General features: G+C 51.5%; 1 protein-coding gene across 4 annotated transcripts in view; it reads left to right on the plus strand.

Moving 5' to 3' along the window:
- Nucleotides 1–2,461: 2,461 nt before the first annotated feature.
- Nucleotides 2,462–15,546, plus strand: part of ASAP3 (ArfGAP with SH3 domain, ankyrin repeat and PH domain 3) — a 49,376-nt gene continuing 36,291 nt past the window's right edge. For 3 of the 4 annotated variants that reach the window (XR_012031739.1, XM_072827852.1, XM_072827850.1), the window contains exon 1: nucleotides 2,469–2,660. Coding sequence is in view for 3 of the 4 variants with exons in the window: in XM_072827852.1 (XP_072683953.1) it covers nucleotides 2,532–2,660 (129 nt within the window). In the remaining variant the exon portion in view is untranslated. Of the gene's footprint in view, nucleotides 2,661–15,546 lie in introns of all 4 variants that reach the window. The other variant, XM_072827853.1, reaches the window with a different exon arrangement.

A 15,546-nucleotide genomic window follows, 5' to 3' on the forward strand; every position in this document is an offset into this window, starting at 1 on the left:
TTAATGGTGTGAAGGAAGCTGGTGGGGATAGATCCAAGTCTCCAGGAAACCTGGGTAGAGAGAAAAGACTAAAGGGTGTAGCAGCTCCCAGTGATTCCAGCACTTAAGATACGTGCAGAGGAAGAACCCAGGGAGCAGCCACAGAGGGAGGAAGACCACCAAGGAAAAGGAAAACAATTGTCTCAGAATTCAAAGGAAAGACTGTTTCAAGAAGGAAGGAATGGTTAACCTTGCAAAATGCTCCTAGAAGTCAAGCGAGAGAAATGACTGTTGCATTTTAAGAGAGAAATCCTAGTTGACCTTGAAATAACACTAAAGGAATTCCAGCTGGAAACAGACTAGAGTGAGTTTAATTAAGGGTGACTGAGTTCTATTTCACAGCATATTTGCCCTGTTCCCTCCAACAGTCTATACACAGTTTTTCAACTATTAACTCTATTACACAAGTAGTATATGCTCCTTACAGAGAAGTCAGGGTATAGAAATTAGCCAAGAGAAAAAAATTACTATTCATAATATCCTCAGCAGGTAATATCTTAGTGTTTATTTTTTTGGTGTGTGTGTGTGTGTGTGTGTGTGTGTGTGTGTGTGTTTTCTGTCAAGTATGTAATACTCTTAATCACCTTATGGAGTAAAATACTATTAGGCCACTTTAAGAGTTGAACATTCAGGTTTGGGGCAGCCTGGGACTCTTGATTTTGGTTCAGGATCTTGGGGTTGGGCTCCCTGCTGGGCATGGAGTCTGCTTAAAATTCTCTCTCCCCCTGCCACACTAAAAAAAAAAAAAAATGAAGAAGAAAGAAAAAGAAAATTCAAGTTTAGAGAAGCTAGCAATCTGCTCAGGTGCGTGCAGCTGGTCAACAGCAGCAAACAGGATTGCAACTTAGACCTATCAGATTTCAAAGCCAATAGTCTTCACCGCAGTGCTTCCCTGATTTTTTTTTTTAAGATTTATTTACTTATTCACGAGAGACAGAGAGAGATGAAGCAGAGACATAGACAGAGGGAGAAGCAGGCTCCTCGCCGGAGCCTGATGCGGGTCTCCATCCCGCATCCCGGGATCACGACCTGAGCTGAAGGCAGCCCCCCAACCACTGAGCCACCCAGGCTCCCCATCTTCCCTGATTTTTTTACTAAAGGAATCCTTTCCATAGGGCTTCAGGCTCCAGAGCAAAACCTAAGTGGATTTCTATCCGGAACCCGAAACTTCATCCACCCAAGGATATACGTGGTTCCCGAGAGGCAAGGGTTAATAGTGGGAGGGAGTGGCAGTCTTCAGCCCCGTCGGGACGGTGAGCCGGTTTGAGGAATGAAAGGCACCATACTGAGCCCTAGAAGAAAGAGGGCAGGGTGAGAGGGTCCGCAGAGGGGGAGCGGGTTGCTCAGCGCTTATTCGGTACATGCACGTGTTAGGTTCTTTCCCTACAACATCACAATTTAGTGGGCATCATACTTCTCACTTTGCAGAGAAGGAAAGTGAGGTTCCAACAAGAAGGAATGTACTTTCCCCCAAATCCCACAACTACCCAAGGGCACCGAGCCAGACGGAACCCGCAGGGGCCGAAGCCAAGGGGCGAGTGGGAGGCTCCGGTGGAGCGCAGAGCCGAGGCCGAGGGCGGGGTGCGCGGAGCAAGGGAATGGTGCAATTGGGAGCGAAGGGGGGTGCCGAGACCGGGTGGGCTTGGTGGAGAGATGGGGGCCGGAGTCGGGGTGAGGCTGAAGGGGAGAGATCACGGGGGCTGGGAACGATTCCGTAGAAGACGCAGGGCGCAGGCAGGAGGCGCGCGGAGGTGGAGCACCCGGGCGGTGGGAGCGGGGCGGACTTGGGAGGCCCGGGACGAGGAAGAGAGGGGGCGTGGCCGTGGAGGGGCCGCGAGCGCGACCGGGAGGAGAAGCTTCCCGGGAGGCCGGGGGCGGGGCAGTGAGTCAGGGCCGGAGCTCTCAGGGGCTGGGCGAGCTGGGGGCGGGGCCGGAGCTCTCAGGGGCTGGGAGCGCTGGGGGCGGGGCCGGAGCTCCCCGGGGCTGGGCGAGCTGGGGGCGGGGCCGAGGGGCCGGGGGCGGGGCCGGGGGGTGGGACAGCGAGTCAGGGCCGGAGCTCTCGGGGGCGGGGCGAGCTGGGGGCGGGGCCGGGGGCGGAGCTGAGTCAGGGGGCGGAGCTCTCGGGCCGGTCGTCCTGGGGGTGGGGCTGGGGAGCCCGGCGAGGGTCCAGGGGCGGAGCTCCGGGGGCGGGGCCGGGAGCCCAGCGCGGGGCCGGGGCCCGGCTGACCCGGCTAAGGGGGCAGTGGGGGGAGAAGCTGCAAGGCCGGGGGCGGGGCCTAGGGGCGGGAGGGGTGGGGAAGCTCCGGGCTCCGGGGAAGAGGCGGCCGTGCGGGAGGCGGGCAGTCGGGGCGGGGCGAGCGGCGCGGAGGAGGCGGGGCGTGCAGAGGCCCCGACGGCGCTGGCGGCGGGGCTGTGAGGCCGCCCAGCTCCGTGCAGCGAGCGCCCCCCGCGCCCCGCTCCAGCAGTCCCGGCGCCCCCGCCCCGCGCCCGCCATGCCCGAGCAGCTCAGCGTCGCCGAGTTTCTGGCCGTCACCGCGGAGGACCTCAGCTCCCCGGCTGGGGCCGCCGCCTTTGCCGCCAAGATGCCCCGGTGCCGGGGGGCGGCCCTGGCGCGGGAGGAGGTGAGGGGGCCGAGGCGGGAAGGGTCGGGGGTCCCGGCAGGGCCTCTCCTCGACCTTCACGGGCGTGACCGGAGCTGCGATGGCCCTTACCGCGCCCCGGAAACCTGACCCCTCTCTAGATCCGTGAGAACCGAGTGCATCTCCAACATCGGCGCCCGCGCTGTGCGCTGTCGAGTCCGGGGGAGGGTCCGAGGGACCTGGGGGTGGGGGGGTGGCTTAGGTCCTCTCGATAAGGGACTTCACAGGTCGGGGTCATCACCCCAGCGCCCTTGTTCACCTGCCCGGTCGCACGCGAGTTTGTGCAGCGCCTCTCTGCATCTGTTTGGGGTTTCATCTTTGGAGCCCCACGAGTTTGCTCCCCGAGTCCCTCCCCTGCTGGGAAACAGGCCTTCCCGCCTCGGTCCTGAACTTACTTCTCCTCGGCTGCAGGGAGGCCCCCTCCCCCTGGCTGCTGGTTCTGAGATTTGGCCGGCGCCTGTGGAATGAATGCGAATGAGAAGGCGCCAGGAGCCGGGGTTCACCTTGGCCAGGCTGTTGGCAAGTTTGTAGTCTCCCTCCCCTCCCCTTCCCTCTTTGTCTTTCCCAGAAACGCGTCCCAGGCCTTCGCCCTTGCGGGCTGCCGCACCCCATTCCCGGCTGTACTGGAGTCCGGTCCTCCTCTGCCGACCTGCTGCGCTCTCCCGGGCCTCTGCAGGGGCAGTTGTAGGGCAGACACCCTGCCGCTTTGGGCCCGGGGAGAATAATGTGCTTGTGCAGCTCCCTTTCAGGGGATGCCCCAAACTGGGTGGCATTTTGGACCTTAGCAGGGACTCTCCTCTTCCATCTTTCACCATAGGGGTATTGAGTGCCTACTGTGTGGCAAATGCAAAGCTCAACGGTTCAAAATACCCCGGGCAATGTCTTGAGGAATGTCTCCTTCTCCGCCCCTCCCTGGCAGGCTGAATCCCCCATCCCAGAGTCTATGTGCATCTCTCTGTAGGGGGGATAGAGGATTGTGGAAAGAGCATTCACTTTGCCAGAGGCAGAGCTGTGTTCAAATTCTGGCCTTGTCGTTTGCCAGCTGTGTGAGCTTAGGTATGTGACCCGATCTGTTTGAGCCTCATTTTTGGCATCTGTAAAATGGGATAATAATGTTTACCTCACAGGGCTATGGTATTAGGGTGAGTCAGTGTGTATAAAGCATGCATCTTGATAAATGGAATGATTACCGGGTTAATTGATGGATATTTTTAGACAACGACTGAGCTTCTTTTGTCCTCCTTTCTCTCACAGAGCCTCGCCTAGTGCATTGCACCTAGTAGGGTTACAGGCTTTCGTTAAAGTAAGAAGCAGCCAATGACGTTTTGGCTGCTTTCCTTGGAGTCTACCACCTAGGAATGTGGATTCTGTTTTTCTGGGAGATTCACAGGGAAACTGTCATCCTGGTTGGGAGAGTGCTTTCTGAGGTTTGTCTTCATAGCCTCACGTTTCATGACCTGGAAGAGTTCAGTGCCATTTGCATCCCTAGGTCTTTCACAGTTCACTCTCCTCTCTGGGTTGTTCATTAAAATGTTAAATCAGAGCAGGAGCAGGAGCAGGAGAAGGGGCTGTACTATGAACGTTTCTCCAGGGACAGAAATGCCCATTTATGCCTGTGCATCTGGCCTTGCCTGGCTTAGTGTGTGTCAGCACTTGTGTGTGATGGTGGTGGGGTGCAGGGGGGGAAATTTCAGGGGGAGCCCTTGGAACTGGTCTGGAGGCTGTAGTAGACTCTGGCCAGGGCTCAGCTTTGTCCCAGTTCAGGCTAGACAAAAATCTAGCCTCCTTTGCCTTCAGGACTTTGGTTTGGTGCATGTAAGGGTTTGTTTTTGCAGCAGGAAAGTCTGTGACACCCAAACACAGCTTTTCTCTTCAGCATTTCAGTGTCAGAAAAGTTAGAATCTGACCTTTGGATTGGACTTTCCTGAGGTTTCCTGTTTGATTTTGCATTCATGTTTATATTTACATGCAGTTTGATGCTGGCATCCGCCTACCCCCCACCCCCCAGCTCCCCCACTCCATCCCTACCCCCATTCTGGTCATGACTAACCCACCCCCAGGCCTGAAGCTCCATTTGGCTGAATTAAAATACAACAAATTCTTAAAGCAAGTCTTCCAGTCCCTGCTGTCTTCCTGGGAGTTACTAGAGACTCTGTCCTGGGACTTGCAGCCCTTTTTTATTTTTGTAGTCCTACTAAGAAGGACCCTTGGCAGGCCACTGAAAACTAGAATGTCAGCATTGAGCAACCCTATAAGATAGAGATCACCTATCTTAAAGAGATCACAAACTCTCATTTAAGTTGGGGAAATTGATGTCCAGAGAGCACAAGAGACTTGTCCAAGCTCTACCTCTGAGTAATAGAAGAATTGGCATTGCTACCCAAATATTCTAATCCCTGGTCCTATTCTATTTCTTTCTGAAGTCCAACTGCCTATTCTCCCTATGTAGTGTCTCTGAACCTCAGTTATTCCACTCTTAAAATGGGTCTAATAATCCCTCCTTGATTGCCTCTTCTAGGTTGTTAAAGACTTTTGTTTTTCATTGTGAGACACTATACGAATGTGAGAGAGTATTAAAACAAATAATTCTGTCAACCACTCTTTCCTGTTCTGGGCCCCTTTACAGTCTTCATCTTATTGGCATTCACAAGAACACAGGTAAAAATGGGCCCAAGAAGGTTAAGGCAATCTCCTCGTGTCACATAGTGGGTCTGTCCAGTTCTCCATGCCATCTCTGGGCTAGGCACCAAGGACGTAAACATGCTGCTCTGGTTTGCTGGCTGTTTGGGGAGATGTGGCCTATCTTAGGGAGATAAGTAGGAATCCCAAGAATCTGTCCTGAGTGCCTAGAAAGAAGTACAGAAAGGTCTCATAAGAGGCCAGTGGGGTGGGGGAGTTAGAGAACAGTGAGGACTGGTGCAGTCAGGGAGAACTTTCTGGAGGAGGTGACTTCCAGATGGGTCTTGAAGGCTGGAGGAACTCCATCATTCAGTGGAGAGGGTGAGTGAATTTGGAAACTGGTGGGAAGAGAATATATTCAGGAAGCAAGTAAGCCATTTTGACCAGTGCTGAGAATTGATGCTATATTATGCATCTCAACTTGTGAACTTATATCTCCTACTAGATTTAGATAAAGTAGTCTTCCACAAATAGGAGATCTTCCAAGGCTTGTGTTTCATATATTTATCTGAAGGTTAATGAAGTTTTAATTGCACAAAGGGCAAGATAATTTTTTATTAAGTTTTAAATTTGGGCTACTGTGACTCAGGTGGTTAAGCATCTGCCTTTGGCTCAAGTCATGATCCTGGGATCAAGCCCCATGTTGAGCTCCCTGCTCAGTAGGGAGCCTGCTTCACCCTCTGCCTCTGCCCCTTTCCCTGCTTGGGCAAATGAGCATGCTCTCTTTTTCTCTTACTGTCTCTCAAATAAATAAATCTTTTACAAAGTTTTAAATTTTATTTATTTATTTATTTATTTATTTTTTAATTTTTATTTATTTATGATAGTCACACAGAAAGAGAGAGAGGCAGAGACATAGGCAGAGGGAGAAGCAGGCTCCATGCACCGGGAGCCCGACGTGGGATTCCATCCCGGGTCTCCAGGATCGTGCCCTGGGCCAAAGGCAGGCGCTAAACCGCTGCGCCACCCAGGAATCCCGAAAGTTTTATTTATTTTTTTATTTTTTATTTTTTTTTAAATATTTTATTTATTTATTATAGTCACAGACAGAGAGAGAGAGAGGCAGAGACACAGGCAGAGAGAGAAGCAGGCTCCATGCACCGGGAGCCTGACGTGGGATTTGATCCCGGGTCTCCAGGATCGCGCCCTGGGCCAAAGGCAGGCGCCAAACCGCTGCGCCACCCAGGGATCCCGGAATCCCGAAAGTTTTAAATTTTAATTCCAGTATAGTTAACATATAGTGTTATAAGGACATGATCATTTATAATTTAAAAATTTAAAAACATAACAGAAAAAGCAAAAGTCACCTCTGACCGAGCCTCACAACCCTTATACTCTCCCCAGAGGTAATTGCTGTGGAAGTGTGTGAGCTTCCCAGTGAATGTCCTCAGAGAAGATACATTATCGTAAGAGGGTGGTGCTTAGGAGGAATGTTTACTTCGGTTAGTACCGTGTCTTATATTACATAGTTCATACTTTATTGGAGTCAGATTTGTCTCTTCCATTGTGGCTTTTTTTTTTTTTTGGAATCTCGTTTTTACAAAGAATTTCGTCATTAATACTCTTGTGTATTTTATGTTCTGTTTCATCCTCTGTCTTTGTTTTATAAAAAATAATAAAAATCGTGTAATCTTAGAGACTGTTTGCAAGAAACATAAGCCTTCTCAAGCTGTTTCTGTTGAAGGGAAACTCGTTTTGAGGAATTAGAGGTGCCTCGTGGGACTGAAGCGTGGGAAGGAGGAGCAGAGCGCACCAGGGCCTCGCTTGAGGTGGGGAAGTAGTCAGGAACAAGGCAGCTGCTTCATCATTCTGGCTGCCTTGCCTCTGCTTCTTTCTGCACCTCTGAACAGCGCCTTTGCTCACTTGTCATCACAGGACCCAAAAGGTATCACCCAGTCTTCTTGGGAGGACAGGTGGCTTCAGCCCTCCAATTAATGTGACCTCGTGAGTCTAGTGTCTATAGGTAACCAAGCCAGTCTTGTGTCCCACTTTCCGGTTCCTGGCAGAGAGCTCGATCCAGCTTCTGGATTGGTTCTAGGAGTGGCTTTTCACCCCTGGTTTCATCAGCAGAGGCCATGGAAGGGCAGACTTGGGCAGGGGAAGCGTGGCTACAGACCTGTGCTTGGGAGGGAGCGCTGCTCAGAGAAGAGAGGCAGAGCCTGGAGAGCCCCTACTCCCCATGTGTCCATGGCAGTTGTGCTTTGTGTGGCACAGCCTTAGATCCAGGGAGAGGCACTGTGCTCATCCTGTTTTCTGCCTACTTGGTTATCCAGGTGTAGATGGACCTGTCTGGAAAGCTCAGGTTTAGTGGGATTAAAAAGATGGAGAGCTAAGGGCACCTAGGTGGGTCAGTTGGTTGGGCATCCAATTCTTGATCTCTGGGTCATGAGTTCAGGCCCTGCGTTGGGCTCTGCGTTGGGTGTGGAGCCTACTTTAAAAACAAAACAAAACAAAAGGACAGCTAGAGGGTGTAGCATGACTTGGAAGGCTGCGATTGCCAATTCATCACTTGGGCTTTTTGCTGGACAGTGAACCCAATCATAGTGTCCAAGGAATGGATGAAGCCAGTCCTGCTGAGGGACACAGCAGTCAGCATAGTGCCTGGGGACTGCTCCGTGCCAGGCCCTATATTACCTACTGGGTAGATACACTGCTTTTTCAGAGAAATACAGGCCTAAGCTCCAAGAGCTTACAAGTCTTCTGGGGAAGACAGCTAGTAAACAGATTAACAAACAAGGAAGTAATTTCATGTTGTGATAAATGGCATGAAGCCTCATCCTCCTGGTCAAGGCCTTCCCTGGGGTTTGGCCCTGGGTCCTCATTTCTTTGCATGCTAGCCTCTGCCCAGGCACTCTCACCCATACCCATGGCCACGGTCCTCTCTCATCTTTAAGTGACTCACTTACATTTATATATCCAGCCCAGACCTTCATGTTTAGCTGCTCACTTGGCTATTTCACTTAGACATCTCAGCGTGTCCAAAACCATACTCGTGACTTCCCCCAAAGGCTGGCCCTTCCAGTATCTCCTTCTCCATGAGTGGTACGTCCCTCTATTCTGTTACACCAGCCAGAAACCTTCTACCTCCTCATGCATCCTTCATCACCGGGGGGGGGGGGGGGGGGGGGGGGGCAACAGTTCTATAAACATCTCCACAGCCTACCCACTTCTCTACATCCTGACCCTGGTCCAAACCAGTATCACCTCTCCCCTGGCGCACTACAGTAGCCTCCTAACTTCTGTCTCCGCTTTTATTCTAGGTCAGTTCTCCATGATAGCTCTATATCTCTCCTTTGCAGCACACATCATGAATATATTTTGTATTTATTTGTATAATGATTTTATTAAAATTTGATTTCTTTTTTTTTAAAGATTTTTATTTATTTATTCATGAGAGACAGAGAGAGAGGCAGAGACACAGGCAGAAGGAGAAGCATGCTCTCTGTGGGGAGCCCAATGCGGGACTCAATCCCCGGACGCCAGGATTACACCCGGGGCTGAAGGCAGGCGCTCAACTGCTGAGTCACCCGGGCATCCCTAAAATTTGATTTTTCACTAGATTTTGACTTTCATGAGAATAGAACTTAATCTCACCACTGTACCCCTGGTATTTAGGAGTATTAATAGAGAATAATGATGTGAGGGTGCTCCGGATAGAGGGAACAGCTTAAGTAAAGGCCCTAAGGCAGTAAAGAATCTAAAGTATCTGTGACACTTAAAGGAGGCCAGAGAGGCAGAAGTGTAGTGATGAGTAGATGGAAGAGCATGACCAGATGAGTTTGGGAAGGCAGGCAGGGGCTAGGTCATATTCAAGCTTGTAGGCCCTGATAGCAGTTTGGGATTTTATCTATTTTGCAGGCAAGCAGCATGATCCAATTTCTGTTCTAGAAGGATCATATCAGGTGCTGTGTGGAGATTAGATTGGAGGGAGCAGGAGAAGACCCAAGGAGAAGACCTAAGACCCAGCTGCTGTTGTAGCTGCAACAGGTGTTCATAGAAGAGATGATGGAAGTGTAGATAGGGCCATGATTGGTGTAGGAGAGAGGTGGACAGATTCTAGAAGTATTTTATAAGTGGTAACATCAAAATTTGTTGATGGAGTGCATGTAGAGGGTGGTAAAAAAAACCAACCCCAGATTCCTAAGGAAGAGTGCCATTTACTCTTCCCTTGGAGGGGGAAATCTGGCAGAGAAATAGGTTTTGGGGGAAAGTCAGGAATTCTGTTGGTACAATCTTGTAGGTCTTTGAGACATCCAAGTGGAGATGTCAAGAAGGCATTTGGAGTTTGTGTGTTTATTTGTTTCGGATATATGAGTTCTGGAGATGAAAGGAGTGGGCTGGAGACATGCATTGGAGAGTTGTCAGAGTTGAGATAGTGGGTTTCAAACTTGCATCTATGTAAGAATCTCCTGATATCATTCCCAGCTGTATCTTTCTTAGGCTTCTTATTGCAAGCAACAGAAACCACCCTGAGCTGCTTTGCACAAAAAAAGGAGTTCATTGAAAGGGAATATTCAGTAGGTCACAGAATTTCTGGGAAGCTGGAGAACTGCAATGAGGTGGCTGGCAGGATCTCAGCCAAAATCATTCCACTGAGCCAGTTTGGTGAGGACACTGCTGCCATGCGCTAAATGCCACAACTTGTTATTATCCCTGTCCTTGGAGACTGGGCTTCTTCATTGCTGTTGCCACCGGCGTGAGAATGGGTCTTCCCCTCTCCACTCCTGATTCAGAGTCTGCTGTGAGTGCCTGATTGGCCGAGCCTGGCTCACACCCCTGTACCCTAGCAGCAAGGGAGTCTGGAAAAGCAAGAATTTGGTCTTGTCAGCTTTTGTAGGAGGTGAGCTCTGCCAGGACTTTCACAGCAAGTCATTTCCCAGATGGAGGACAGAGATTCAGATGCCAGATTGGCAAAAAATGACAAACGTCCTTGGCCAGTTTGCCAGCCTGCAGGGGGTTGCCTGGGAATCTGCATTTTAACCAGCACCCCAGGAGATGCTCATGCAGGCAATCCATGGACCACATATTCATGCATTGCATTAGCTGGTGTTTAAAGCTGAGGGAATGGATGTGATCACCCAGGGAGAGGAATGAACGAGGCCTGGGTCCAAGCTCTGGAGAGCTCCAGGGCCGAGAGATTAGGAGGGGAAGACAAGTTAATAAAGGAGGCTGAGAGGCGCCTGGGTAGCTCAGTGGGTTAATCATCTGCCTTCAGCTCTTGGTCATGATCTCAGGGTCCTGGGATCGAGCCCTGCATTGGGATCCCTGCTCAGCAGGGAGTCTGTTTCTCCCTCTGCCCGCCCCCCCACCCCTGGCTTGCGTGCACTCTCTCTCAAGTAAAGAAAATCTTAAAAAAAAAAAAAAATAGGGCAGCCTGGGTGGCTCAGCGGTTTAGCGCTGCCTTCGGCCCAAGGTGTGATCCTGGAGACCTGGGATCGAGTCCCACATCGGGCTCTCTGCATGGAGCCTGCTTCTCCCTCTGCCTGTGTCTCTGCCTCTCTCTCTCTCTCTCTCTCTCTCTGCATCTCTCATGAATAAATAAATAAAACCTTAAAAAACAAACAAACAAAAACTGAGGCTGAGAAGGAGATGTCAGTGGGGAAGGAGGGAACTGGAGAGAGTATAGTGCTGCAGGAGCCAGGAGAGGAATGTTTCGAGGAGGGAGCAGTGCTCAGCTCGGTCAGGTGCTGCCTAGATGTCCAGAGGCAAGATACGAAAATGGCAAACACAACCCCTGAGCATGGCCACGCGGATGACCAGGTTCCGAGCAGGGCCGGTGCTGGCTTCCCCTCTGTGCCGGCCTGGCCTGATGCGAGGAGTGGGCAGCTGGGCAGTTGTCCTGGGACGGGGAACAGAGGCAGGGGGTGATGGCTGCAGACCTGAGCCGAGAGGCTTTTCCAGGATGAGCTTAGACCACAGCCCTGTCTGAACCTCACCTCGTCCTGTTACCTGCCTCTGCACGAGGGCAACAGGTAGAGCCTCCTCCCCTCTGTAAACATCAGTCTTCATTGTTCGCTTCCTTGCTTGATGTTCAGCTGTTTTTGGCCACCGGGATGATGCAAGCGGGTTTGAGAACAGAAACTGGAACTTTAGGTCATGGCAGAAAGAAATGCTTTCCCCTAAGGCAGTTTGGTAGTCTAGCCCTCAGGCAGACGTTGTCTTGCTGGAAGATCCTTTGTTTGTTTAGATATTTATTTATTTACTGGAGGGGGAGGGATGGGGAGTGAGGGGGAAGGAGAGAGAACCTCAAGCAGACTCCCTGCTGAGCATGAGCCTGACATGGGACTCTATCTCATGACCCCAAGATCATGACCTGAGCTGAAACCAAGAACCGGGCACTCAACCAACTGAGCCACCCGGACACCCTGCTAGAAGATCCTTTCCATGGGCCTAGTGCCTGGGCCCAGAGCACATGAGGCAGTGAGGCCCATGGAGGCACCGTGAGTTCCCCAGACTCCAGGGCAGAGCCCTGGGCGCCCTCTGTCCTAGGAACATTGTGCCTGGGCCTCACTGGGGTCAGTGAGTGGGCCTCACTGTGGAGGGTACAGGAGGCTGACCTGGGAAGGGTTCTCGAACTCAGCTGGCTTTTGACCTTGACTGAGCTTTTAAGAACTTCAGATGCCATAGGCTCCACCCAGACCCACTTTTTGAGACTCTCCCAGGAGTGAGGCCTGCACAAGTGAGCAGTTCAGAAGTTCCCCAGGCGACTGCTGAGCAGTCAGGGTGAAAATGATTGTGGTAAGCTATGGCCTGCCCACGTAAGGTCATTGAACTTATCGAACACCTGCTGTGTGCAAAGCGGATTTTAGGTTCTGAGGGCACACAGATGAGAAGACAACGCCCCCATCTGGAAAGGATAAGGACTTACGCCCATGAAAAGCTGACAATCCACAGCATCTAAAGATGTGGCTGAGGTCTATGGAGAGGATCCAGTGGCTGATGTCAGACAAACCTGGGTTTGGATTCCTATTGGCCATGTGACCCCAGGCAAATGACTTCACCTTTCCGAGTCTCAGTTTCCCCATCTGTAAATCAGGGGCCATACAAACTATCTGGTGGGGTTGTTTAAGGCGATAACCTATAGAGTGTCTAGCATATCCCTGGCACATAACAGACACTTAACTTTCTAAAAGTCCCTTTTACTAAGAACACAATTACACCTGCACAAGGGATGACTAAAGAGATCAGGAACTGCAAACAGAAAATGAGATCATTGCAACAGGGATGAAGCCATTACTACGAGTGAATGCTAAAATTGTCCCAGTGGTGCTGGCACCAAAGCAGAAAGAGGAATCTTGTGTCCCCTGCGGGCGTCTAGGAGTGAAGAGCTGAGCCCAGTTCTGCACAAGGCAGATTCTTCCCTCAACTCTACCTTTTGCTGCCTCTCAACCGTTCATTTCTTCCTCAAATGGTGGTTTTTAAAAAAAAAAATTTTTTTTTTTTAATTTATTTGACAGAGAGAGAGCACAAACAGGGGAGGGGCAGAGGGAGAAGCAGGCTCCCTACTGAGCAGGGAGGCGTTTGGACGTGGGGCTGGGTCCTAGGATCCTGAGATCATCCAGGATCCCAAGATTATGACCTGAGCCGAAGGCAGACGCTTAACCGGCTGAGCCACCCAGGCGCCTCTCATCAAACATTTATTGAGAGCCTCCCGGAGTCTTAGTCCTGACTGTGCATTACAGTCTTCTGGGTTGCTGTTAAGTAGATTTCTTAAAATTAAGAGAAAATTCACTATTTTAACCATGTCAAAGCATGCAGGTCAGTGGTCATTATTCACAGTGCTGGACAGTCCCCACCACTTACCCCAGAACATCTCACCCCCAAAAAGAAATGCTGTGCTCCTTAGTAGTCATTTCCCACGGGCCCTCCCCCAGCCTCCTCTTCCCTCGGGATTTGCCTATTCTGAGTATTTCATATCAGTGGAATCCTACGATATGTGCCCTTTTGTGTCTGGCTTCTTTCACTTAGCGTAATGTTTGCAGGGTTCCTCCTTCATGTCCATCTGGGATGCTTTAAAAGCAATAAAAATAGGAACAGCAAACACACCAGGCAGTGCTGTAAGCATTTCCCAAATCTAAGCCCTGTAATCCCATAAGGAAATAAGGCACAGAGAGACAGACAGCTTAGTAAACAGGATCACCAAGTAACTTACAGGATGCCCATGCAAGATCTTTTACATATTTATCCTAAAAAAATTATTCCTTGATGATCTGAAATTCAAATATAACAGCATGTATTTTATTTATTTTTTGCTAAATCTGGCAACTCTACTAGCAGTAAGTAGCAAAGCCAGGATTGGGACTTGGGAGTGCTTGACCTCTCACTCCATGGGTCGTGCCTGACTGATTTTAACAGGTCTCAAGTGAGGCTCTGGTATCCTTACCTTTTTTTTTTTTTTTTTTTAAGATTTTATTTATTTATTCATGACAGAGAAAGAGAGAGAGACAGAGAGAGAAACAGGCAGAGGGAGAAGCAGGCTCCGTGCAGGGAGCCCGATGTGGGACTCGATCCCGGGTCTCCAGGATCACAACCCTGGGCTGAAGGCAGCGCTAAACCGCTGGGCCACTGGGGCTGCCCATGGTATCCTTACTCTTTGAAGTGCTCCAGGTGATTCCCCTGGCAGCCTGGGGATGTGGGTCACAGGGCCTGGGAGGACAGAGAAGATGTTCACTGGGCAGGAGAGCTACCCTGCTGCCCTCCCCGTCCGCTGGGCCCTGGGCTACTTGCTGAATGCCTGACTGCACTCGGTCCTGTGAGATTGATGCTGTTATTATCCCATTTGATGGATGGAGAAATAGAGGGTCTGAGAAACTAAGTCACTCGCTCCAGGTCACCTCAATAAGACTATCAAAAACAGAATTCGGATCTCAGAACAGTGTGATTGATGGAAGAGCTGGAGTCCTTAACCGCTGCTGCTGCTTCTCTGTTCCCATAGGGCCTTGGTCATAGTCATTCATTCGTTTACCCATTTATTCATTCTACAAATGCTTGCTGCTGCCCACGTGCCGGGCCCCGTGCTGGGTGCTGTCCATGCAAAGGCAAATGAGCTGATCCCTGCCCTTTGAGTCTTCAGCTCTAGAGGGAAGTCAGACATGTGTGGTACGTAAGAGCCACGAATGCCCTGATAAAAGCCTGTAGTGCACACAGGGTGGCACAAAGGCGGGTGGGATGAGTTCTGGAGGGGTCAGTTCTGTTGAGGGAGGGAGGTGGTGACCTAAGCTCAGTCCAGAAAGATGAAGTGCCTACTAGGTAGGATCGGGGAGGAACTCTCTGGCAGTGGGAACAGCATGAGCAGAGGTGTGGCGGCTGGCAACAGCCTGGCATGTTGAGGAAATGGCAGTTTGGTAGGACTGGAGTTTATGGGATCAGTGATGGATATCCAGTTGGGTGCAGGGAGGGGAGGCAGGTGACCCTTTGCTCCCCTATCCAGGGAGGCCAGGCCAGGCTGTCTGTCTGCAGAGTTGGGTGGAATTCAGGGCTTGGGGCCAGGAGCCAGACGGGAATCTAAGGCGATCGGGCCGGCAGAGTTCTTGCTCTCTTAGCTCATCACTGCCTAGCAGTCTCCCGAGAAAAATCCCAGCCAGGAAACTTGGGGTTTGCAGAGGCCTCAGCTTATGTTGAGGGTGCGGCTCCCTTCCTGAAACCCCTCTTCCTGCCCGCTTCCCACCACCCTACAAGGGGCAGCCCGTGAGGCCAAGCAGCTTCCCTGGCCGGGGAGACCTCTGCAGGGGCCCACAGAGGGGGCCCACGGCCAGTCACCGGCTCCAGCAGCAGGAAGGAAAACAGCGAGAGGCCGAGGGACCCTGAAATAATAAATGTCAGAGCTGGCAGGAGCCTTCCGATTCCCGCCCAGCCGCTCTGTTCCAGACTCCAGATGGGAGCTGAGGAGTCCGCCTGGGAGGGAAGAAGACCAAACCAGGTCACAGCAGGGGCTGTGTAGACCTGGGGCTGACCCTAGGTCCTGGCTCCCGGGCTCTGCAGTTTGGCCCATGCAGGGGCAGCAGGCAGGCAGGGCATGGGCATGGGAATGGGCCTCCCCAAGGTGGGTGATGCAGAGCTTAGCTGGCAAGGGCCCTGCCCTGCTCTCTGGCGCCTCCTTCTGACTGCCCCAACCTGGACTCTCGGACCCTGGGGGGCTGGGGCCTTGCCCATCCAGATGAAAACCATATGGAGACCTGCTCTTGTGGTT

This window comes from Canis lupus, chromosome 5, assembly GCF_048164855.1.
Source record: "Canis lupus baileyi chromosome 5, mCanLup2.hap1, whole genome shotgun sequence".
NCBI classification, from domain to species: domain Eukaryota; kingdom Metazoa; phylum Chordata; class Mammalia; order Carnivora; family Canidae; genus Canis; species Canis lupus.